The sequence below is a fragment of the Myiozetetes cayanensis genome, unplaced genomic scaffold, assembly GCF_022539395.1.
Source record: "Myiozetetes cayanensis isolate MyiCay16 unplaced genomic scaffold, myiCay2020 scf6-25, whole genome shotgun sequence".
NCBI lineage: Eukaryota > Metazoa > Chordata > Aves > Passeriformes > Tyrannidae > Myiozetetes > Myiozetetes cayanensis.
In genome coordinates, this window is record NW_026087853.1 from 44,084,967 (window position 1) to 44,108,531 (window position 23,565).

Consider the following 23,565-nt stretch of genomic DNA (forward strand, 5'->3'; position numbering starts at 1 on the left):
TGCAGAGCCCAAAAATAAAATGTCCAATATATTAATAGAGCACCCATCTGAAAGCTAAAGAGTTTTATGGGTTCTGGGCTTTCTGCCCCTTCTGGCTGCTGATGGTAACTGGCAATCTTGGTCTTATTTGTGTAGCAAAGGGCCAGCCTCTCAGCTGGCTGTACCCTGAGAGGACCTGGTGATGGTCCCACTCTGTTCCTCAGAGGGGTAAGAGAAGGAGACATCTTCAGAAGCCATTACACATTTCTTCTGTGGTCGAGGCACCCTTCTTTAAGGCTACTGAGTTAGCACTCCATCTCACCTCCAGCTTCAGGGTGCTTTTCTCTATCTTGGCATCATGCAGAGAGCAAAGTGGTTCCCAAAGGCTGCTCTGCTTCAGTTCTTCACCACCTGTGCCACTCCTGGACCATGCACTGGAGTCTGGGGATGTGGAATGTGACCGGCCTCAGTAGCTGGACCCAGATGGTGGATTCAGCACAGCTGTGAATAGGAAGCCCTGAGGCCTTCAAACCAGTTAAAAGCAACTCACATCACTCCCTGTGGCAGAGGAAGGAGAATTCCAGTGTGCTCTGGGAGTGGGGCAGGAACCCTGAATCATTGCTCATGGTGCTGAGGTCCTTGGTCCTGTTGGAGGAGGAGATGGGACAGGAGCATAGCTTGTCCAGCTCGGTTCATAACATCTCCACCTAAAGAAAATGAGGACAAGAGGAAAAGAGAGGTATGGATCTCTTATAGTCTGGCAGTGTTGACGTTCCCTCCAGTTCCTACAGTGGTAGCAAGAGAAGAAGGTGTGTTTAGACCTGTGCCTTTGCAGTAGAGCAAGTGGAGCTTGTGAGGGCTTGTATGGTACAGCCAGCACCCCTGGTAGGTTGGTTCTCTGGCACAGCATGGACATCTAGTCCTGGTTCAGACTGTGGGAAGAAACAGGGGAACACCTATCCTCACTTGAGAGTCCAACAGCTGAGCTGCAGCATGGAAAGCAAGCACACACTGCTTCCCTCATCCCTAGCCATGCAGGATGGGCTCTTTCAGACTTTAACCCCCCTTTTTCTTTCTGGCATTGGCTCTTCTCTTAATTAGAGAGGAGCAGCTGCAACCCTCTAATAACCAGTTTGTACTTAGCAGCTGCTGATGGTATTTTGGTGCTGTCTCCTCTCTCCTGTTGCTGAGCTGGCTCTCCCCCCTTTGCAGGGCTCACTGCCTGGCCTTCCTCCTCCCCAGTGAGCCCTGGCCAGCTGCAGGAAGGTCACCAGGAACCTGAGGAATTAATTTTACTGGAAACCACATCCAGAGAGACAGGCTGGAGGCGGAGAAGAAACTTGATCTCGTCAGTCATAAGGGAAGGAGAAAGGACAGGAAGGGTTTGAGATTGTTTCTTTTTCAGTGAAAATTTAGGAGACAGACAAAGGAGAAGCAAGTAGAAGTCAAACTTTTGATCAGGTGAGAGTTTTTGCAACAGTTTCCCCAGGAAATGCTCTGCCAGTGTTTTCACTTCCCTCAGCCTCGTACTTCCCAAGCTCTGTGGATCTCCTTAACACACAAGGAAACAAAACCCAAGGTCACTGTCAGACACTGTGGTATGTCTCTGCTGTGTTTTGTTTGCAGCCTGAAGAGCTGGAGCATCCCAGCAGCCCTACGTGTGAAAGGTCAAAATTGGCATTCGCCATCCAGAACTTACCCAGGCTACTTCTGGTACCCTCTGGGAGGCTGGGGGGCAATGGAGGATGGGAACTGCTTGCACAGGTGCTGTGGGGGGGCTGCAGTACCTGCAAAAGCACAGCAGTGGGGCCAGCTGCTGACCTGATGTACCAGTACTTTGCTTCCCACTTCCCCCCTGTGTGTCTCTGTGACTGTCTAGTCCTGCTACAGAAATAGGGATGAGGGGATGTGTGGCCCTGGTGCACACATGTGAAGAGCTTCTGTTGAAGTGAGAGAGTGTTATTTTATATTACACAGGTATAAGTAGAAGTGCAATATTTTATATCCAATATATTGTGTTATGTTTCATTCTATTCTGTTCTAGGTTATTCTATTCTACTTTGCTTCTCCCTCCTTTCCTTTCAGATGGAGAGTCTCGCTCTTTGTGTATATTCATGCCACAGGTTTTGGGTTTGTTTTTTTTTTTTTTTCCTACCAGACTGTCACTCAGTCCATTGCTTGACTCTGTGGGGTTTCTGAAAATGATGACATTTGGATATGATTATGAGGGTCTTGGAGTGGGATTTTTATTTGATACCTTGTGAAAGCCTTTAGAGAGGCTAGAGTTTAAAAACTTCTGAGGATCATATCTCTGAAAAGCAGAATGTTTAGATAGGGTACCCCAAAAATTAGTGCAGTGGAGGAAGAAATTGCTGTTGCATGGTCTTACATTTACATTTGCTTTAGTTTGTGCATAGGTATGTCCTGGGTTATTCCAGCTGGAAAAGATCCCAGTTCAGTGGGAAGTGTTTCTTCCCCCAGCACTTGAGGCATGGGTAGGAAGACAGTGGATCTTACACTCTCGCTCAGCCTCTCTTGCTGCAGGGACGTTGCTGTCACCAGCAAGACTTTGTTAGTGGGACCTGCCAAGAGTCCAGTGTTAACACTGCCATCCTGCAGGTGCTGGCACTGACCACCTGGTGTGAACACCATATGGTTTAGACTTTCTGGGACAGCCTTGTGACCTGCTTACAATAAAAATGCATTTTGGAGCAGTCTGGCAAGCTGTGTTCACATGGCTCTTGGGCCTGATGCCTCTGGACAAGAGACGTGGGATGAGGCATGGTCACAGCTTGTGACCTTGCACAGCTGAGGAGGGAAGAGGAGTAAGAAGCAAGTGGGAAGAGATAATTTATTTTGTTTCATTTTATTTCATTTTATCTGCGATCCAGGGGTGTGGTCTCAGCTCACACAACTGCAGAGAGGCTGACGTGTTGGATGTCTGTCTTGAGGAAGGGAAACAGCAATTGAGTGAGGGTACCATCTCATCAGTGAGGGGAATAGCACATTTCTGCCAAGTTGGATCTCAGGATGGGGAGAGAATTTGTGAACCAAAGACACATTGGCATTACCACCTAGACTCTAAAATCCTCCTATGATAACATCCTGAAGGCAGAGTAGTCTTGCCTGCTCCCTTGTAAGGGCATGAGTGAGAAAGGGAGGACAGGAGACCCATGCACTGACTGGCTCAGCCTAGAAAAGCCTCCAAAGTCCACAGTGGGCAGTGGACACTCTAATTTTCAAACTCATTAACTCATTGTCATGCACCCAAGAGAAGTTACTTTTAAGAACCTGCTCCTGAATGCTGGGAACATCATTGTATTTCCCTGCAAAACCAAGAGAATCCCCTTCACAGTTCCTCCCACGTGCCTAACTCAACACTGGGCACTTAAACAAAAACCTTCAGAAATGGTGTAAAAGCAGGTCATCATACACATGCCACAGTGCCACTGATGTGGTAAGAAGTTGGTTTGCTGTACTAGAAAAATAAGTTACCACCCTGCTCAGCAAGACAGGAGCTAATATTGGTGAAGCTGGCTCAGAACAGGGCATACATGGGAAGGAACAAGGTGGAGAGGCTGCTGCTTCATTGACTCCAGCAAAACACCGGAGAGCTGGTGTTCCAAGGGCCTGCTTGGAAAATCCAGCCATCGAGGTCACAGTGAGAGCTGCCCCACATAAAGCTACCTTGCAGCTCCCAGGAGAGTCCCAGAAGGCACTGGGCAGGACACAAAGGAGAAAGGCTGAGCTTCTAGATGCTTGAGAGTAATTATAACCCTTTGCTTCTCTTGATGAAACCAATCCAATACTGACACATGAAGTCCTCCCAGCTCTGCAAGCCCTCTATGGGCACAGGGTGAATGAGTGGGCAAAGAATATGTGCTTTTCATCTGCTTTTGCTATGCAGTTGTTTTAACTGTTCTTTCTCTAGCCAAAGCAATCAGATCCTTTTTTTTTTTTTCTTGTCTTTTTACAAGTGTGTCCTGTGGCTGTTGGAGCTGAGACTGTAGGAGCTGCATGCCAACAGTGAATGGGAAATGTTTGCACACACTGTTGGATCTAGATCCACAGTCTCAGCTAATGTCATCCTACACCCTTCCAGGGTTGCCAGGCATAAAATCCAGGAGCCTAAAGAGGCTTTAAACACTTAAAGGCAATGAACCATCTGAAAAGCAGGAATGGTTCTCTCAGAAGACGGTGTTAAATTACATGGAGATTATAGGGCCAAGAGCTGTGGAGGGTGGCGAGAAAGGACATAGAACACCATCCTCCAGCGCTTTCCTTTCTCCCTCACCTGGTTTTCACTCCTTATCCCACCTGGGCTTGGATGAATTTCCCTGAGAAGCCTCATATCAGTACCATTTGGTCTCTCCAGCCTTGGAAGCTCTATCTGCTTTCTATCAAGTCATCCAAATCCAACCAGACTATTTCCCCAGAGAATTCATTAGCTGCCTTTAACCCACCTTGTTGGGATTATAGCTATCTTTGATCCTGCTGGAGTTAGCAGCCACGGCTGCATGCCACGTAGCATGTCTAATCTATATTTGCTTTGCATCCCACGGCACAGAGTGGGGAACAGATCCCCTGGGAGAAGAAAGCAGCAGCTCCTCAGTTCAGTCAGAGGCAAACAAAACAGTCTTATTTTCCCTCTTCGTGGGAAGTGCCATGGAGAGAACTCTTTGGTGCTTTATATTCTAATTATCTCCAAGTGCAGCCTCACGACCTGGTTTGCGATTACGGCAGGCAAGAGATGAGCTGACACATGTAACCCAGCTACCAGGAGCTCAATTAGCTAAGCTGCACCTGCAAGTCATGGAGGCAGGCAGTGTTTCCCAGACAACTACAATATGGCCTGCAGAGTACTTCTGTATGCAGAAGCAGAGGTGCTTTAATCATCTGCAAAGCATAATTAGGGTCTGAACTAAGAGTCTAAGTGAAGTGTGGAACAAGGCAAAAGCAATACCTGGAGCATAGAGATGTTGGGGTGGGAAGTGCTGGCAGTGCAGGGTGCACTGAGTCTATTCAGTGTCCCGATGGCACGCTGTGGTTCTTAGGATGTGATAATTACCAGGGAGGTAGGAAACAGTGAGCAGCACTGGAGGATTTGCATGAGTTGCTTGTAGGGTACCTGTGCAAATGACAGCTGTGCTGGTACCTCATTTCCCTCTGAGGATATTATGGGCTGCAGCGTGCCAGGCTGATGGCAGCACGGCCTGTCTTGGGACTTTCTGAGTGTCTGCTCTGGAACGTCTTCAAGGGCTTGAGGAACTGCCAACAATTCACCTCTCCCACTGCATACCTGCCTCTAATTGCAAACCAGATAGGCTCTGACAGAATATTGGCCAGTTAAAGTTTCCATCCCCCCAGCTACACAGTTCTGCATCCCATGTGCCTCCAATTTGCCCTCTAGCTTGGAAAGGCTTATCATCTGTGCAGTCAGCTGACCCAGCCCACTTTCTTCCTCCTGCTGGGGGCTGCGTTTCCTCTCGTGGTGCATGCAGCTGGCTTTATCTGAGGGAGGCAAGTTTTATCTCACATATTCATCAAGCTGTCAATTTGTAAGTCCTTGCCAACCTGGGAGTGCACTTGACCGGCTAGTGTTTGTGGTGTGAGTGCCAGACGAGTGGGAGAAGTAAGGAAGGAGAGGTCTGTGATGCTGTGCCCCAGGAGGAGAAATGCAAGATGCCCATGCTCAGCTGTGAGCAGGGGAATGGGTAAAGTAGATCAAACCTTTTCTTACTTTATGAGGAGAGGGACTTTCCTCCTTAGTAGGGTTTAGTTTTGGGGGTTTTTTTGTTCTTTTTTTGTGTGTGTGTGTGTGTTTTCCCCATTAGTAAAAGAGATGAAATGAAAAGGAGGTACTGGGGAGGAAGGGGTGACTGAGGAAATAAGCACACAGAAAGGAGGAGGTATGTTGGAAATGATAACTGAAAATCATTTGCTGTGCTAAAGGGAAATTCAGGTAAGAAGTAATTCCTTTTCAGACTGTTTTAGTAGAGGCTTGGGAATGACTCGGCAAATGCTGTTTTCAAACTGGGGAGCTGTGTGTGGTTAACTCTTCAAACACAGCTGGCTTGATTTCCCCTTTCAGATTCAACTGGAGCACTGAAATTGCTGTTAGCATCACTATCATTTGAAGCTGGTGCCTGGAGCCTTGCTGTGCTGGAGCTCCTTCCCAAAAAGCCCAGGCAGCAAGAGAGTTGTCAGGGATGCCAGGGCAGCTGTGATTTGATGATCTTCCAAAGCAAGTAGGAGGTTTGCTTGGGATATAACCTGTTTGTAAGGACAGCAATGTTTGCTTAACTGCTCTGGCAACATTAACTGGAACACTGTGACCTCACTGTTTGTGATCATGTGCTGTGATGAGGGAAAAATTAAATTTTTGTTAGAATCCTAAACTACTAGCAGAAAACCGAAGTTTTACCACACTCTAAACCACTGTTGCTGTTACTGAGATCTAAAATACAGACTTGTTTTCTCTGGATTTAAGATCTCTGGGGTGTGTTTTTTAAGGTTCTAGTATTTGCTTAAACTGGAAGTCACACTCGTATTACTTAATCTTCTACTTTGGCTGTATAATTCTGTCTTTAAGCTTCATTACACTAGGTGAAACTCAGCCCTTGCTAGTAGAAAGTCAGTACTTACAAACCACTGAACCGTGGGGATCCAAGCATTTGCCCTGACTGAGAACCAGAATGTGACTGCAATGTCCCAGGAACTGCAAGTGCTCCTGCTGTGATCTTGGTATGAGCAAGCTTTGCCTGCCAGCCTCCTGTCTAGTCCATGTGAAAGGTTTGTGACTCAATTACTGACTACTCCTTTTAGCTTAAAATGGTGACAGCCCACAAGTCTAAAATGCAGAAGCAGCAAATTTCTCTCTTTCAACTCCCCGAGTTCACTGATGTGACAAGGCTTGCCAGGGCAGTGAGTTGGACCAACTAACAGGTGAATAAAAGCAAATGAGTTTTTAGGAGCAGAAATCCTTGCTTGAGTCTTGTTTATGAGTGCAAATGTCTCTTGCTCCTGGATCCGGGGATTTATACCTGTTTTTTACTCGCCATCCTGGGGGGACCTGCAGAGCTCTGGTGGGCTGTCCTGGCCTGAGATGCTCTGAGCTCATGAGGTGGCAAAATATAGCTCCTGTGGTTTTTCTTGACGAAACTGGCAGCTGGACATGTAGCATGTGCTGCAGAGACCTTTCCAAATTCTGTGTTCTTGGAGGAAATGCAGAACCACGCTGGAACCCAAGGCAGGCATGGGGTTTATACCCAGGTGGGAGCACACTGTCAGAGTGGCCATGGCAGCAGACTCCTTCCCAGTGCTCCTCTGCCTGCAGTGGAGGATGGAGGCGCTTTCCAGGCATTGCAGTGAGGACAGACAGCAGCACAATGGTGCCCTGTGCTGCAGTGTGAGGGTAGAGTGCCCCCCCTGGGTAGCCAGCACAGCAAACACTGCAGGGAGTGTGTCCTGCGAACCACGAGTGCCGGCTGCGGGCTAGTTTAGCCAGGGTTTGACTTCGGATGATGCAGTCCTTAGCCCATCCTGCACACTAGATGGGGCCAAAGGAGGATTTGCCTGCAAACCACCTCACCTTCAATCTGCCAGACCACAAACTGCTTTGGGAGCAGCCCAGGAGCACCTCTGCTTCCCTCTCAGACATCTTTCCCATCCACCATACCAGGCACTCTCAGAAATCCATTTCTAGTATTTGCTGTGTCTTTTTAAAGGGCTGTCTTTACACTCAAGCAGATGCTTAATTTTTCTGGCTCCCCCTACTTTTCTCTTTCCCCTCTGCAGCCCTGTCTTCTTCCCCAGCCTGAAACGAATCCGTGCACCTGTGCATGCCAAGTCCAGGAAAGACCATGAACTGGAAAGCCTATTTATGAGCTCCTTAAAATGGGTAAGTTTTTATTCACAGGGAAGACCAAAGCAAAAAGGAGTGGGTTTTTAGCATTTTGGGCAGCATCAAGAGACATGCCATGAGGAAAAAACCAAATCCTATCCTTCACACCTGCCTGAAGACTATTAATTAAACTATTTCACAGGTACCATTTGAGGTTTGTGAAGGCTGTTGTAGAAACAATGCTCAAGTATTTTAGGTCAAAGAAAAGCCAGTTACAGCCTCTACATGATGAATAGATGAGCACCAGAAGCCAAAGCCCAGAGGATTGCTCTCAGGCACGTGGTGTGATTCTTGGGGTGTCCTGCACAGGGCCAAGAGTTGGACTCGATGATCCTGATGGGTCCCTTCCAACTCAACATATTCTGTGAACTTGGGTGCCCATGCAGGACTTGCAAGTGAATGAAACACCAAGTGACCAGAAAGAAATGTTGGGGAATGGGATTTTTTCAGCATTCTTCCTGCAAAGCCACCCCAGGGCAATGCCAGGTTCTCCTTCTACATTTTTAAAACTGTGTTCATTCTTTTGTGTTTTAGGCATGCAGCAGATGCATTTATCCTTGGAACAGGGTTTATTAAAACTCTGACTGGGCATGAAAAGCCAGTCAGCATCCCTTGAAAACTGGAATGTCTTCTAGGCTTGTTGTCTACCTGAGGCCTTGATTAAGATCTTCTGATGTATTTCAGAGACTTACCAAAACCAAACAAGTAAAACAAGGTTTGTAATTCAGAAGTGATTAGATTGGTCTTAAAGGAGAAATATACAGATATATTTTATTTTTATAAGTAGAAAAATTAAGTATAAAGTTCCTGTAGAACCACTCTTTGCCAGAGCAAACACATCAATCATTTAATCATTTCCCATACTAGCAGGAATGCACACAGCATCTTTTGTTTGCAGGAAAATCACTTTTCAAAGGACACCAATTTTGACATTACACAGCTGAACAGCTGCTCGTTTCTTTTTTCTCTAGTGCCTTGGCCACCACTGCTTTTCCAATAACTCTTTCAGGGAAAGACAGGGGAGAACTCCATTTTAGATTAAAAAACATGTCATTTTTTTGAGAGCCTTCCCCAGAGACCTATCAAAAGCACCACCCAGTAACAATACAGTGGGTAGTTCTCTTGCCTTGGGAAAAGAGCTCTCTTTAAAGCCCAACTAATTCATTAGAAGGGATTATAGGATTAAAGAGCTCCTAAAGGCTAGAGACCCACTTCTATAAGACAGTAATTGTTTATTTCAAGGATAGTGATGCTGCAGCTTTCATCAGCCTCAGAGTTAGTACATCCAGAGATGCACAGGAGACGATCAGCTCCCCAGACACCCACTCAGGGAATCCAAAAATGGTTTTGGTACAAGAAAATTCTCTATTAAGTTAATTAGCTTCACGTATGGAAAGTTCAGATTAAGAAGAGGATGTTGCTTTGACGTTGTTTTGCAGGCAGTCACCACTCATGAAATGATCTTCACTTCAGGCTTGGAGTCTTCCAAGGCTCTCAGTTCATCATCCACTTCAGGACTCCACAAAATGTCATACAAACTACACCAAAACAAAAAGGTAAGCAAGGTTTAGTGAGCATCCTCCTGTTAAGGAAAGATGCACAGATGGCCAGTATGGGAAGATCATATAACAGGAAGGGTCCCATCTAGGTTTGAGTCTGGCCCAACAGCCAAAAACATGCTTTACAACCCAGAGCCCTACTACTCTCTCACCCAGCACCACCTTCTCCTTGTTCTTTGGCCCTGTGGACCAAAGCAGATCGAGGCACTGTGGTCATGTCACTTGGACAGGCAGATGGCATTTGAATCCCCCCCAGTCACTAGTTGCCCTCAGGTGCAATTCCCAGAGAGCCAGTGCTTGTGGCCCTCTCCCCACAGCCTCCCAGATCACTGAGTTCACCACCTGCCAGGAGAAACACAAGCAGGGCCACAAACATGTCTCACATTAACTGCTGCACGTTGCAGCTGGGATTCCTCAAGGCTTCACAGATCTTCCTGATGCCTTCGTCTTCCAGAGGGTTGTAGCTCAGGTCCAGCTCGGTAAGGCACTGCTTGGTGGTCATGACGGTGGCAAGGCTGGCACAGCAGGCTGCTGTCAGATCGCAGTTACCCAGCCTGCAGGGAGAGCAGGGAGAGGACACTGCAGTGAGCCACGGCTCCAGGGACCAGCAGCCCACCCTCAGACAGCAGACACAGACATCCCTAGCATGGAGCAGCAATCCCTGTGAAGCTGACAGCCCTGAGATACCAGCAGGGGCTGGCCCGTGGTCTCGGCACAGAGACAGCCCCCCTCATGGTGACTGCTCAACACCCAGAAGTCCTCCCTAAACCTTAACAATGTGTGGCTACACGGGCAGAAGGAACCCATAGAAGATATTCCCAACTTCAACACCATGCATCATCTTCTTTTTGGTTTAAAGTGATCACAAATCGTCTCTAAAGTTTAGTACTATGTGAGTACTATTTGAGACTTGCAACAATCATGCAAAAACCCCTGCCCTTAAAAGGGCAATTGAGACCTCTCAATTGAGGAGCTTTAACTGGTCAGCAAACATATCTTTCTGGAAGAGACATCTAGTCTTAGTTATGCTTTCCACAACCCATTGGCTCAACTCACTCACTGCAAGAGTTGGGCATCGGAGCACAGCTCCGGCCTCTGTCCAATGGCCTGGAGAAAGCAAGCGCTGAGGTGCTCTGAGCATCACACAGTCCAGAGCTCAGTGCCCTCCTGGGAAGGGACAGGCAGATGGAGAAAGGGAATTCCACCACAGGGCTGGAGGTGACGCTCCAGATGGCCTTCTACTTCTACCAGTGAGGTTGGATGAGCACTTGTGCTTGCACCCATAGGGACTGTGGGGATAGGTGAATTCAGGCAGGCTTTGCACTGCGACTGGCAGGCACGAGAATAAACACACCACACCTGGGCCAGCAGTTCCTCCATCTCAGCGTCCCACCTGAGAGAGGCCCTGCACGTGAGTTTGGAGAAGGGCACCAGAAGCTCCACAGTGCGTGGCTCCCACAGCAAAGCAAGATCACTCCAGCCTCCCCACTCTTTGTCCCAGGTACACTGTGCCATGAACTTTCAGTTCTGCACCTGGGACAGCACCTGTGGACAGCTATGAATGCACTGTCACACAGGTGTCAGCCTGTACTTTCGAGACCATGAGTGACAGAATACGTGGAAGCAGCTGTGGTTTCCACTGACTTACTCTTGGACTAATTAAACATCAGCTTGTGGCATGAATTATTTCATAATGAACAAAACAAAAAAATACCACACTAACACCTACTGCTGTCTCTCTCTGCACAGTCTTGGAAGGGTAACACAGCAAGAGAGAAGTGACTTCTGAGGGTGCACCTTACCATAGGGACTGGATGTTGCAGTTGGGGTGCATCAGCCCTTCACACAGGAGTTCAACACCTGCGTCTCCCAACTTGTTCTCACCCATGTGCAGTACTTTCAGGTGCTTGTTGGTGGTGAGAGCAGAGCTGACAATCTTGCAGCAAGCAGTTGTGAGCCCGCACTCCCTAACCCTACAAGGCAAAAGTGACATGAGATCTAGGTGGGAGATCTAGAGAGCATCAGGCACCATTCACTTCTCTACATTTGCCTGGCAGGATCCCAGACAGTGGGAACAGAGGAACCAGAGTTTTCCCATAATCACTGTGCTCCCCTTAACCCCCATCTGCTCCATTCTTTTTAAGCAGCACCTCTCCCACTCTTTATATGTGGGATGTCTGTCTTGGAGCATGCACCTAGGAAAGCCACCTGCCCATAAAGAACAGGGACAGTCAAAGATGAAGCACACTGGTCTAACAGTCACTCTCGGCTCCACCATGCACTCCTGAGGTTGACTTCCAAGCCTCCAGTGTAGGGGAAGAACCCAACGGGGGCAGGACCTGAATTTGCAAAGTAGAGAAGTTCAAGTGTTGCTTGTTCAGTTTCTAAGTGAAAGAACAAATTTCCTCTCGTGGCCACCAGACCATCCATCCCAGCCTAAAGGGTAACACAGTCACGAGGATAAGATGCTGAGAGCTGTTTATGTCACTAGAGCTTTCTTTTGGCTGATCAGTGAGAGAGATTAGATCCAGTGCAGAACCTGAAATATTTGATCACAGCACTCAATTTTCTATTACATCAGGCCTTTCAAACTTAAAAAGTCTCTTAGCTGACACTTGTTGCACGATAAAATATATTAGAGGCTCTACAAATGATGTTTGGTCTCCTATTAATAGGACTATGGGGCAGATCTTCAAAGTGTCTACGAGTTTAGAAATACAAATCCCTTTTAAGTCTGTAAGTCCGTAAAAACCCTCTTCAACTCTATAAATCCTTTCATTAACAACCAGCACAAGTTGTTTATGGAACCACTGCAACTGAGCATCTATCTGGTGGGCGTTACTTCACTTACATCTTTCTTCAGTGTAGCCTCCAAAGAAGGCAGTGGATATGTGAAACTTGACAGCAGCTCACCATAGCTCCTGAAGTTTAGATTTGGGATCCTTGAGCGCCTGACACAGCATTTCCATCCCTGAGTCTCTCAGGTTATTGTCTATTAGACTGATCTCTGTGAGGGTCTCTTTTGTACTGATGAGTCTGGAGAGATCTTTACAGCTAGCACTGGTGAGATCACAGTCCCATAACCTGCAGGGAAGAAAAACACACTATTTTCTCCCAAGAATGACTTAGATTAGAAAACAGAATCCTATTTTAGTAGTCTGAATTTCTGGTTACATCATCTCGTTTTCTTCTATCCTTTACAAAACCCATTCATGCATCATACCACACAACTTTCTCCTTACTTTCCAACTGTTGCAGGAAAAGCTCTGTTTTTAACATAAAAAAAAAACAAAAAAACATGCAATTCTAGTAGACAGACAACAGGAAGCCAAGACAATGCAAACTTCCACTTGCACTCTTCCCAGAATCTGATCCAAGCCATTTCAGCGTGGCCCCCCTTGCTCATGGTGTCCTCCACCCAGTTTTGAGAAGGAACTAATCTGCAGCTGAGGGCAGGGGGTAACTGAGACAGTTTCCGCTTAGGAGCAAACCAGCAGCACAACCCTGAAAGCCTGGGTGCTGCACAAGGGATTTAAGAAACCTCTTCCCACCCTTACCACAGCTTCTGGATTCTGCAGTTAGGATGCATCAGTCCTTGGCAAAGCAGAGCCAGCCCGGAGTCCCCAATCTTGTTATCCCCCACAGAGAGATCCATCAGTGATGACTTGTTACTGAGAACAGCGCTGATGTCCCGACAGCTGTCGCTGGTTATGCCACAGTTCTCCAGGCTGCATGAGAAAGCACAGTTGGAGTTGCTGCTCCAGACCCCCTGTATTAGATACATTCCAACACGCCCAGTTCAGTTCGAGAAGGGTCTATGTGCTGCTTCCTTGCTGCAAACCAGAGCAGCCCAGCTGGGCATTGCTAGATCCTGCAAGGCTCAGAGATGATACAGGTGTCCTAGATGGGCTCTTGGGTGAGGCAACACACTGCTCCTGCATTTTATGAGGCTGCAGGGCATTTTTACTCTGACCTACTCATTCATAACCATTAAAGCAAGGATCATTCTTGCCAAACTCCCTCTTTATATTGATTATCCCTTTTAAGAGGAACTTTTAGCTGTATCACACAGTGAGTCCCCGCTGAGCCAACCCCTGCTGAACCACAGGGGCAATATAAAACAAATCGTGCTTCTATCCTAAAGGGTTCTACCCCAGATACGAGGCCAAGTCCAGTACCTCTGTTTTGTAGCAAAAAAGGGCTCTAAATAAGTATGCTCAGCTGGCTGAGTTAAGAACTGGAGCCACTGAGGGTACCTGTTCCTCTGCTGTGAGACACAGGCGAGCAGTCTGGTGTACATTACCCTTGTAAGTGCTGTTTTAACCTGGGGTACCAAAATCTCCAAAACTGAAAGCCCCACACATTTCTGTACAGCCTCCTGTTACATAAATCTGAGCCTGCAAAAAATCTGGTCTAAATTTCAAGCATTCCTGACAATAATTTTTGCTGTCTTATGGATGGTATGACTAGCAGCAGGACTGGTTGCAATTAGAGATGTGCAGCTCCTCCTTACTGTAGTAACTCTAGGTTGCAGCTTGCCTCCACCAGTCCCCGGCACAGCTGTTTTACAGCTGTATCTCCCAGAGTGTTGTTGCTCAGGCTGAGTTCCTTCAGGGTGGGCTTGCTTTGCAGAGCGGCATTGAGAGCTTCCACAATATCAGCTGTGAGTTCACAGTACTCCAGCCTGCAAGAAGAAAAGAAGTCCAGGCAAAAAACCAACTCTCTTTACCACGTCTCACTACCTGCAAGAATCAGCTGTGGGCAAAGTGCGTGCTAGACAGGCCAGAAAAGATGCCAACATGATTTAAGACCAGGCAATGCATAAAGACAGAGATAACCATAAGAGTTTTTAACAGCATCTCTCTGCTCATTTCAGGAAGCATTAATTCTTAAACCAGATCCTAGGGGACCCTAGCAAGACTAATTACCCACCCATTTTTACACCAGTCCTCCATTAAAGCACTGCACAGGCTGCCTTGGAGCACAGAGCTGAGCTCTACACTGCAACACCATCTCACAGCCTCACTACTGGGCCTTCCTGGCAGGAGCTGGGTGCTGCAAATAGACCTGGCTCCCATTCAGTTGTAAAATAAGGACCAAAGGCAGCAGAATCTGATGTTCTCTGGGCATCTAAAAGGTCCTGCATTTACAGCCACCACTGTTAGGAGGCCTAAACAAAGCGTATGGGAACAGACACCCAACTCTTATAAACCCACAAGACCCACCGGCGTGAATAAACGTGACACAATTTCAGGTAAAACAAGAAGAAATCCACATCTGGCAACGAAACTCCCGCTTCTCTCAATGGAAAGACAAGCGTGACCTGCCTGATGACCAAAAAAGCCCAGTGACTACTTACTGCAGCTTCTGCAGCTTACAGCTGGGGTTCATCATCCCTTGACACAGCACCTTCACTCCAGCAGTCCCCAGCCTGTTGTCACCCACGTGCAGCTCTGTCAGGGACGGCTGTGCGCTGAGGACAGACCGCAGGGTCTCACAGCTGGCACTCGTCAGATTGCAGTTTTGCAGCCTGAAGGAGAGAGGCAACCAGGGTGAGGGAAATGCACCCCCAGAATTACAGAGGCTCTTCTCAGCAAGGCACATCTGCCAAGGTCTGACCTTGGAAAGGACACCATGGCACTAACAGTGCATAACCCTCTAGGAAGCGATATATCCTCGTCAGTGCTGCTGTTTTACAGATGTTAAAATATTCTCTCACTTAGGATTATATCTGTACCATGAATAATAAAGCTCCCATGCTTCCTTCAGCATATTTGCTCATATAGCACCTCCAGAAGAATAAATAAGGACCCACCCTACATGAAGCAGCACCACAACTGCTTTATAGAAGTGTTTTAATTATCACTTAATTATCTTAGGCTGATCTCAGAGATAAAGCAGTGGCTTCTTGCGATTTCCTGTCCACTCTAGAAAGAAATGTGACCCATCTCATCCTACTTGGCTTAAATCCATGGATATCATTTAGATGTTTATTGGTATATTCCAAGAAGGGTCTATGAAGTTGATCCTTCAGCACTCAGGCTTGGAGAAGCAGCATAGGAACTGTGCTAGTATTGCTATGGGGTATTTATAGAGTTATCAGACAAGACTTTGTGGCAGTGGAGAGGTGTCATGAATGGAGGTACTAAGTTTGACTTGGGTTTGTTTGCTCTTTTATTTCCTAAGGCACCTCAATAGAACCCCAAAAATGGACAATTATATTCCTACAGAACTGAAAAAGCCTAATCCAGGCTATTACTTGAGCATCTGGAGAAGTGTGAAGCCTAGGACAAACTCTCTGAAAAATTACTTAAGTCTTCCAGTACAGAGTACCACAGTTATTTCTTGAAGGCCCATCAGAGAGTTGCAATTTGATTAGCTTCACAGTCAACTTTCCCTCTATTTGTCTGTGAGTTCTCACTCCAGGGGACACAAGGGACTTTGAAACAGGCATATCTGGTTTAAAAGGCAAATGATTTTTACAAGGTAGTGTCCTAGACCACCTTCACAACCTGGAGGACTCCAGCATCCTGAAGAAGAGATGCTGGACAGAGAAATCACCTCTTTGAGGTCTTCTGAGAAGCAGGGGCAGCACCCATTGGCTCTGACTAAGGCTTCTGCACCGGGGTTGCTGAGGGAAGCCCACTAATGCTATAATACTGTGGGGTGCCTCTATAGAACATGCTGCCCTGAACCAAGCTGGCTCTGCCCAGCTGAGAAGACAAGGCTTGAGACTGAGCCAGTCTGGTAGAATGCAGAAAGACTGGCAGCTCTTGAAAGACCAAGGCTCATGAGAACACCCTTTTGCTTAGCTCCCATAGAAAGGAGAGAGCAAACTGGACCACATGTTGAATACCGTGCTTACTACTGGCAGAAGAGCACTTTGAAAAATGTATTTGTGACAATGTCAGGCACGTGCTAATGGCAGACTGGGGGCCCTTTGTGGTCATCCTTTTGTTTAAGCTGGCCTAAACAGATAATTCAGCTGCCTAGACTGCAGAAAGATCTAGTACCTCTTCTAAAGAAAGTCTGCAGAAAGCCTTCGTGTGGCTGGAAAAACCCTACCTGTCCTCCCCTCTGTGATGGAAAATGAAGAGAGGCTGATGATCTGGATTTTTCCAATAAATACATCACTTACATACAAACTGCTGGGGTTTTCCAGCCACCTGATCAAGGTAATGGCTGAAATGGATCGTCATGGCTCTTACTACCACCACATACTAGCTTGCCTCATCATTTCACCTGTAGCTGCCTGCAAGCACATGTAGTGGTGCATCCCCTCCCTTCCCTTGGGCCTCAGCCTTGACACACAGCATCTGGGCTAAGCTCCTCTTGAGCTTATAGAAAAACCCACTGTCTGTTCCCAGGAACTAATGCTGTCTAATGAGCTCCTGTTTTTTTTAATGAACAGCCTTGGAAACTTATTTTTCTTGCCTGAATAACAACCCAAGTGGAATAACGTTTCCCTTATCAAAGTTTCAAACAAAATTACCAATCAGGATGAAAAATTATAATGACTAAAGCCCACTCTCTCAGGACCCTATAAACAGCAGTCCGAAGTGAGACCCTTTCAGCTCTCCTGGACCACAGTGGGCTGTGACCAGAGCGGGACTTCTCAGAGCCAGCGAACTCTGAAGTTGGCTATACTGGTTGGCTATACTTGAAGGATTGTCGAACAACAACGATGGACCCTGTGCTGACACCCCCTCCCACCTCGAGGCTCAATCCTTCACCCACTGAGAAGATGCAAAGGCATCTGAAGTGAGCACTTCACCAAATTCCAGGAGAATTTTTCGCATGTGAATACTTTGTACTTACTTACTTAGGGGTGTGTGTGTGCAGGTGTTAATATGCTAGAGCAAATGTACTATGAATGTTGCTCTCCTAGATTCTCAAGTACTTTGGATTTGCAAGTTAGGCCTGTGAGTTAACTGCTGTGCTATAGTAAATTCCATATGAATACTCTGTTAAATCGCTTAATTTAAGCTATGGATTAAATGCTGTTAAGTTTAAGTGATGCTAAAACCTTTAGGCCTAAACCGTTGATCAAGTCTGGGGCTCAGGTTAGCAAAAGGGTCTACTCTGAACCTTGTGACTCAATAGGAGAGCCTTTTTTATTCCTTACCCTTTCCTACCATTATCCTTCCTCCCACCCCAGCCTCCACAAAGATAATTTTAGGGTTAACACTGGGTTTAGATTTATTTTAGCTTTTTGTTTGCTTTTTCTCTGTGTGCTTTAACCATCTAGTAAGCAGTAGAGTGAACACTGCCAATGAACTTTGTCATGCTTTCACTTTTATATTAAACCTGCTTTTGCCAATACCTTTGTCAGTGATTCAAGTGACCTTAAAACACTCATTCACGACAGAATCTTAGAGCAAGACAAAATGGGGCTTTACCATAACTTCTGTAGCCTACAGCTTGGCATCAGCAACCCTTTACAAAGGTATTCAACACCTTCATCTCCCAGTTCATTGTTGTTCAGCTTCAGCTCTGTGAGGGATGGATTTGTATTGATGATGGAAGAGAGATCCTCACAGTTACTGCTGGAGAGATTGCAGTCATCCAACCTGAAAGACACAGAGAGAAGGAGCATTTTAGTCCCCAGAGCTGCTCTGTTCTCCCTGGCTGGAGCATTCCCTTTTAGAGCAAAGTGGGCAATTTAGTCCTCTGCAGTTCCTGGGATGCCTCCATAAGTATGCGTGCCCTGCTGGGTGTCGCATGGCCCAAAACAAGATGTGCTCTCTGCAGGGCTGCAGTACAGGATGGGCTAGGTGGCAGTTCCCCAAGCCTCACTCCTCCTCTGTGCTGCACAGAAGAGGGCACAAATCATTCAACTTCAGCTGGAGGATGCGCCTTCATTTAAACAGTGATAGTGGCAAACCACCTGCCATCTGAAGCCATGTCTAACCAGAGGCAGCTTACAGGCTGTCAGACTGGTTCTGCACTGAGAACAGCCAAGCTGGATCTTCAGCCAGCCCCAGAGACACCCATAAGCAGTTTGGTCTCCTGTAGGTGAGTCACGCTGGTTTGCACCATCTCCCTCCACCGTGAATCTCAGCACACAAACAGTGAGTTTACAGTATGGCAGCAGCTTCTCCCACTGGACATCAGCATTTTTCTAGTTGTTGCTAAATTGATGTGGGTTAACTGAATTGAAAGGAGAGCCAAGGGAAGGATCGTGAGCCCAGGACAGCAGAGAGGCATAGAGGGAGGCAGAAAAGACATGAGGCAAATCATGAAGAACCCTACAACACTGCCAAAAGTTGCCTGGTAACTTCTCCTTAGACAACAGTATGAAAACTGAGGCTCCACTAGGTTTCTCCTTTCCCCCCTCTGGCAATGACTCCCAAGGGGATTGTGTTCAACACTGATGAACAATCCCTGCTGCAGTCACTTTCATCCACTGTATTTGGAGCAGCCCAGCCTCTGCCCAGCAGACAACCATCCCACTGCCTTCTGCCATCCAAGGCAGGCCTTGGGAAGTCAAGCCAGGCCCATGACACCTGCTTGAAGAAACTCATTTGTGAAACAAAAGCAAGCCACCTTCAGCCTGGCTGATGTCCTCCGAGGCATTGCTGGCATGATGTGGCCCATCCTCTCCAGCCTGAGCAGGATGATACCAGCCTGTGGGGTGTGAATTCCAACCAGCAGAGATGAAAGATTGCAGGAGCAACTCTTCTGGGCCCTGTCCTACACTTTACACCCCAGGAGAGGGTTCCCTCACACTGTTTGCTCAACTAATAAGACTGGTACTTCTGAAAGTCAAGTGAAGAATTAAAAGCCAATGGCAGGTGGCTTGTGTGTGACTATTAAGCAAAAGTTACTTGACAGCATCTAAGCTGCAGCCCAAAGAGCGTGCAACCCAATGAGCACAGGGTGATGTTTTCCCCCTCTTGATGGAGAAATGGTGGTCAAATATTTAGATAATCACATCACCTAGCTGAGCTCTATGGCACGCCACAGAATCAGGGCAACATTGCTTCATACCAAATGATGGTTATCTGTTGTTGAAAAACTTCAAATTAATTTAACTTAACCTTCTGGATAAAAATAGGTAGAATCGTTCCTGTTGCTGAGCAATTTCTAAATCCTATGTCAAACAGCTCCAAAGGTGAAGAGCACAGGAGAGAAATGCAACAGTTCTCACTCAGAAGAGATGATACACATCTGGTTACTACCTGATGGTTTTGCAGGATTTCATTGTAGTCAGAAGTTCAGCCCATCTAGATGGGCTCATCTCCTCACACTGGATGTCAAGCTCCATTTTGACAGTTGAGATAAGACCTGAAAATTAAAACAAAACAAAAACACCTTTTTTTTTCCAATTGACTGAGAAGCAACAACGTTCTTTAACCCCGTCAGCTCTCAGCTATGAGTCACATTGTGCAAAGAGGATGGATAATATTTTTCAAACACTAGTCTGCTGCAAGCACCAGTATAAGCCAGCAGAGTTGGAATGGTATTGTTTGGGACTCATCAAGGCCGTTCTCCACGAGGAAAATAGGAATCCTGGAGAGAGATGGCAACAGCCTGTTATCTGAAAGCTGCTTGTGTGAAACTAGGAAGCTTCCCTTCCCTCTCCAAGGCAGCTTAACCAGAACGAGCTTTTCAGAGGCACTGGTGTTACTCGCTCACTATTGCACTGCTGAGCCACACAGGTGCCAAGCTCTACCAGCGTGGTGCACCCGACCGACTGTGGAAGCTCAACCTAAAAATAAAACTGGGATATTTTTGAGAGAATTAGGGTCAATGAGAAAGATGAACACGAGAACTGCCTGGGCTCAAATTAAAAATCCTGCGAGCCAAGTGTCTGTATGTGAGAAGTGGAACCTCGGAGGATGGGAAAAGCGTTCCTTCACGACTTGATTCCAAGGTTTGAAAGGTCACTCTAGTCAGGCAAGTCAAGTACCAGAAGCTGGTAAGCAGGAATTTTTTCGCTGCGCAGTCAAACTGCATTTCTGAACTGATGTAAACACTGCCCCTGGCAGAGCAGCTCCAGATAAATGTGCACAAAACCATGACAAGGCCAGCAGCTGCAGTAGGTGACAAAATGCAGCCTTGGTCTCCTGGTTTAGTCAACATGACTCAGACTACAGGGCTTTTGTAAAAGAAATAATCCCCTGAGCTATCACATCGGAATGCGAACTGCAGTTAACCACCGCTTTCCCTCCCAGTCACCCCCCGCTGCCACAACACCGCGGGTATGCCAAACTCGCTTTTCTCGGAGGCGACCTGGGCATCAGAGCTCACATCAGCTCTCGTCCTCTACAAACCCCTCACCCACGTGGCGAGGAGTCGCGTCCGGGCGCGGAGCTGCGCTCGGGAATCGCGGCGGGACCCGGCGCCAGCGGCATCACGAGCTCACGGACGTGCTCGGCCCCTGCCCTTCCCAGCGCGAGCGCTGCCGGGAATGCCGGCCCACGGCGTCCGTGGGATGGCATCATAGCCCACGTGTCACGGGGTGATGCGGCTCGGAGCGACCCCCGCCCACGGCGACACGCCACGGGGCACTCACAGCCCTCCCCGGCACTTGCTGGGTTTTTCCCCAAACCCGGATCGACAAAAGGTTCTCGCCCGACCCCCTCGAGCTCTGCCACCTTCCTGCGAGCCGAGGGGGGATCCCGTTCCGGGGTCCGGAGCCGCGGCCCGGCGCTGCCCCGCGGGCTCCCCCGCCATCGCTGCTGCCCCTGCCCGGCCCCTGCCCCGCGGGCCCCGTGCCCACAGCTCCACGGCCTGCCGACCGCTCCCGCACCGCGGGCAGCGCTTAACTCCCGCAACCTCCCTTCCCTCTCTCCCTCCCTCCCTTCCTTCCTTCGCTCGCTCCCTCCGTCCGTCCGCCCCGGCCCCCCCGGCCCTGCTCCCGCAGCTCCTACCGCCGCGCCGCCACCGCGCAGCTGCCGCCGGCTCTTCCCGGCTCCGCCTCGTAGCGCGGCGGGGAGGGGCAGGATCCGTCCCTCCTCCCTCACCCTTTTTTCCCCTTTTTTCTCTTGTACGCCCTTTTCCTCTGTCTCTCCCTTTTTTCCCCTCTTTTCCCTCTCTTTTCCCCCCCTTTCTCTTTTTTTCTGCCTTCTCTAACACCGCCTTTTCTTCTCTTTCCCCTTTCTTGTGTTCCTCTTTCTGAATTTTTTCTTGACTTCTGCCTGCTTCCCTCTCCCTCCTTTTTTCTCACTTCTTTCCCCCTTTTCCCTCCCTTCTTTCCCCCCTCCACTCTCCTTTATATGTTTTCTTCATATCTTCTTCCTTCCCGTTTTCCTCACATCCTTCTACATCCTTTTTCCCTTCTCACCTTCCACTTTCTTCTCTTTCCTGTGCTTCCCCCTTCCCTCTTTTTCTTCCCTTCCCCCCCCTTCCCCCCATTTTCTCCCTCCCTTCCTTTCTTCCCTTTTTTCCTCTATTGTCCCCACTTCTCTCTTTTCTCTCCTTTTCCTCCTTCTCCCTTCTTTTGCCTTTCCCTCTTTTGTTCCTTTTCCACCATTCCATCCTCCTTTTTTCTGCTATCCCTCCTCTTACCCCATTTCTTCTCTCTTTTTCCTCTTCTCACCAACCTACCTATTTTCCTTCTCTTTTCCTCCTTTTCCGTTCTACTCCCATCCCCCTATTGCCCCTGTTTCACATCCAGCCTAATCTCCCCACCCCCACGCAGAGCAGGAGCACTGGAATACACAGGAAACAAGACAGGAGAACAGGAGCAGGAGAAATCTCTGTAAGGAGGGGGTGCACAAAGGATGGGAGTTAAAAAGGTGGTGTCCCAGCTGGCTCGGAGGGCAACCGCTACCCCATGCTGGGACCTGGAGGACAATGGGGATACATCACCCAGGGGAGAGGCACCATGGCGGGGTCTTGGCCGGGACAGGCAGGACCCCGCCTTGTCCTTCCCCAGGGAGATCGAAACCGGGAACTGTTTGAACTGGGAACAACAAAAACATCCATTCCTCTGTGGTCTCCCTGACTTCCACCTTGCCAGACAGCTTGTGCACGGGGGCCCAGCTTGGAAGGCCAGGGATATCCCCGCTCTCCATCCCTGTCACCAGTCCTACCCATGACACATCTTTTCTCTGTCTCCCTCGTTAGCGCAACACGTTGCCGAGCAGACGAGCTGCACCTCGCTGGCACAAAGGCCTCTCCCTAAGCTGTTTGGAGCGAAGCCGTGACAGCAGTGGAGGATGGGCGCGCCAGACTTCTGCCGCTGCCGTGACTGTCCCCTCCCTAGATTTTCCCCCGACCCCACTGACCAGCGGCTCTCCTGCACATCCCGCGGCGGAGCAAGGGTCCCAGCGCTTGGCCAGGGCTGGAAGGCGTTCGTCATCACTCGGCTCGCTTCCTCCTCCGGCTGCCGGCAACTCCCTATCTCCCTTTTGTTTCCCAGTACTTTTAGCCCCAGTAAAAGCTCATTCAGATTTTCACGAGACAGAGCAAAGAGAGGTTTTAAAGTGCCGAGAGGCTCTGGTCAACATAGTGACTTTGCCTCCCTTCCTCCCTCGTCCCCAAAATCTCAGCATCTCCCCGAGTTTTTTCTTCCTGCAAACACCCTGTTCCCGTCCCCCTGGCTCACACAACAGTTCAACTAAGCACAACCAGCTGTTGCCTAGAAAGGACGGCTTTAAAACGATTACGTGTTGCCCCCCGGTAAGCAGAAGGGAAAGTTCGGGGAGTTTCAGAGCCTGATTTTGCCGCTGATACGTACCTTGCTCTTGGTGCCGTGCGGGGAGCGAGGAGGGCAGAGCTGGCGCCTTCCTGCTGCCGTTACCACGCAACCTCTGCTGTCGTACACATGGTGTCTGCTAGAGGGAGGAAAGCAGTTTTGGGCTGTGACGGCTTTTTTCCTCCCCTGGCAGCTCTTCAGGGGCTCAAGAAGCAAGCACTCTGTACGCGGCTGTGTCTGGCTTAGTGACGATGCAACCATCGCACAAAGCGTGATGGTGACAGAGGTGGCTTTAACTTCTAACACTGGATCATGTAGCCACTCGACATGGTTTAGCCCAGAGCAAGGAAGTGGCTGCCATTGAAGGAGCCATCCGAAAATGAGGCCGCCACACTGTTAAAGTGTGGATAGAGATGCTGGGGACTGCATAATTTCTCCATTCTCCAGGCAAGCCCTGCCCCACCTGGCCGAGGGGTGAT

At 48.4% G+C, this 23,565-nt stretch overlaps 1 protein-coding gene and 1 long non-coding RNA gene across 7 annotated transcripts; one reads left to right on the top strand and one right to left on the bottom strand.

Annotated features, from left to right (window-relative positions):
* The first annotated feature begins 5,479 nt into the window (after nucleotides 1-5,479).
* On the top strand, nucleotides 5,480-8,536 carry LOC126651112 (uncharacterized). Of its 3 annotated transcripts, none has more exons than XR_007631572.1 (4): nucleotides 5,480-5,537; nucleotides 6,572-6,771; nucleotides 7,777-7,879; nucleotides 8,417-8,536. It is a non-coding gene; the product is annotated as an uncharacterized LOC126651112 (long non-coding RNA). The 3 variants fall into 3 exon arrangements; XR_007631571.1 differs by lacking the exon at nucleotides 5,480-5,537 and adding an exon at nucleotides 5,546-5,693 and having other exon boundaries at nucleotides 6,071-6,771; XR_007631570.1 differs by lacking the exon at nucleotides 5,480-5,537 and having other exon boundaries at nucleotides 5,797-6,771.
* Nucleotides 8,537-8,621: 85 nt separating this feature from the next.
* Nucleotides 8,622-23,226, bottom strand: RNH1 (ribonuclease/angiogenin inhibitor 1). Of its 4 annotated transcripts, none has more exons than XM_050336669.1 (10): nucleotides 23,129-23,226; nucleotides 19,623-19,728; nucleotides 17,841-18,011; nucleotides 14,801-14,971; nucleotides 13,955-14,125; nucleotides 12,999-13,169; nucleotides 12,355-12,525; nucleotides 11,244-11,414; nucleotides 9,825-9,995; nucleotides 8,622-9,420 (listed from the first exon to the last, which is right to left on the bottom strand). In XM_050336669.1, exons 2-10 carry the CDS (start codon nucleotides 19,706-19,708, stop codon nucleotides 9,333-9,335), a joined length of 1,371 nt encoding a protein of 456 aa, XP_050192626.1. In that variant the 5' UTR covers nucleotides 19,709-19,728; nucleotides 23,129-23,226; the 3' UTR covers nucleotides 8,622-9,332. The 4 variants fall into 4 exon arrangements, with proteins under 4 accessions (XP_050192626.1, XP_050192624.1, XP_050192625.1 ...); XM_050336667.1 differs by lacking the exon at nucleotides 23,129-23,226 and adding an exon at nucleotides 22,677-22,710; XM_050336668.1 differs by lacking the exon at nucleotides 23,129-23,226 and adding an exon at nucleotides 21,318-21,357.
* Nucleotides 23,227-23,565: the final 339 nt, after the last annotated feature.

Coding starts and splice junctions, on each gene's coding strand:
- RNH1 (XM_050336666.1), bottom strand. CDS start 21,120: ATGGCGGGGGAGCCCGCGGGGCAGCGCCGGGCCGCGGCTCCGGACCCC. Junction 14,126..14,800: donor TGTAAGCTGCAGAAGCTGCA/GTAAGTAGTCAC, acceptor TTCTTCTTGCAG/GCTGGAGTACTGTGAACTCA. Junction 12,526..12,998: donor TGCAGAATCCAGAAGCTGTG/GTAAGGGTGGGA, acceptor TCTTCCCTGCAG/GTTATGGGACTGTGATCTCA.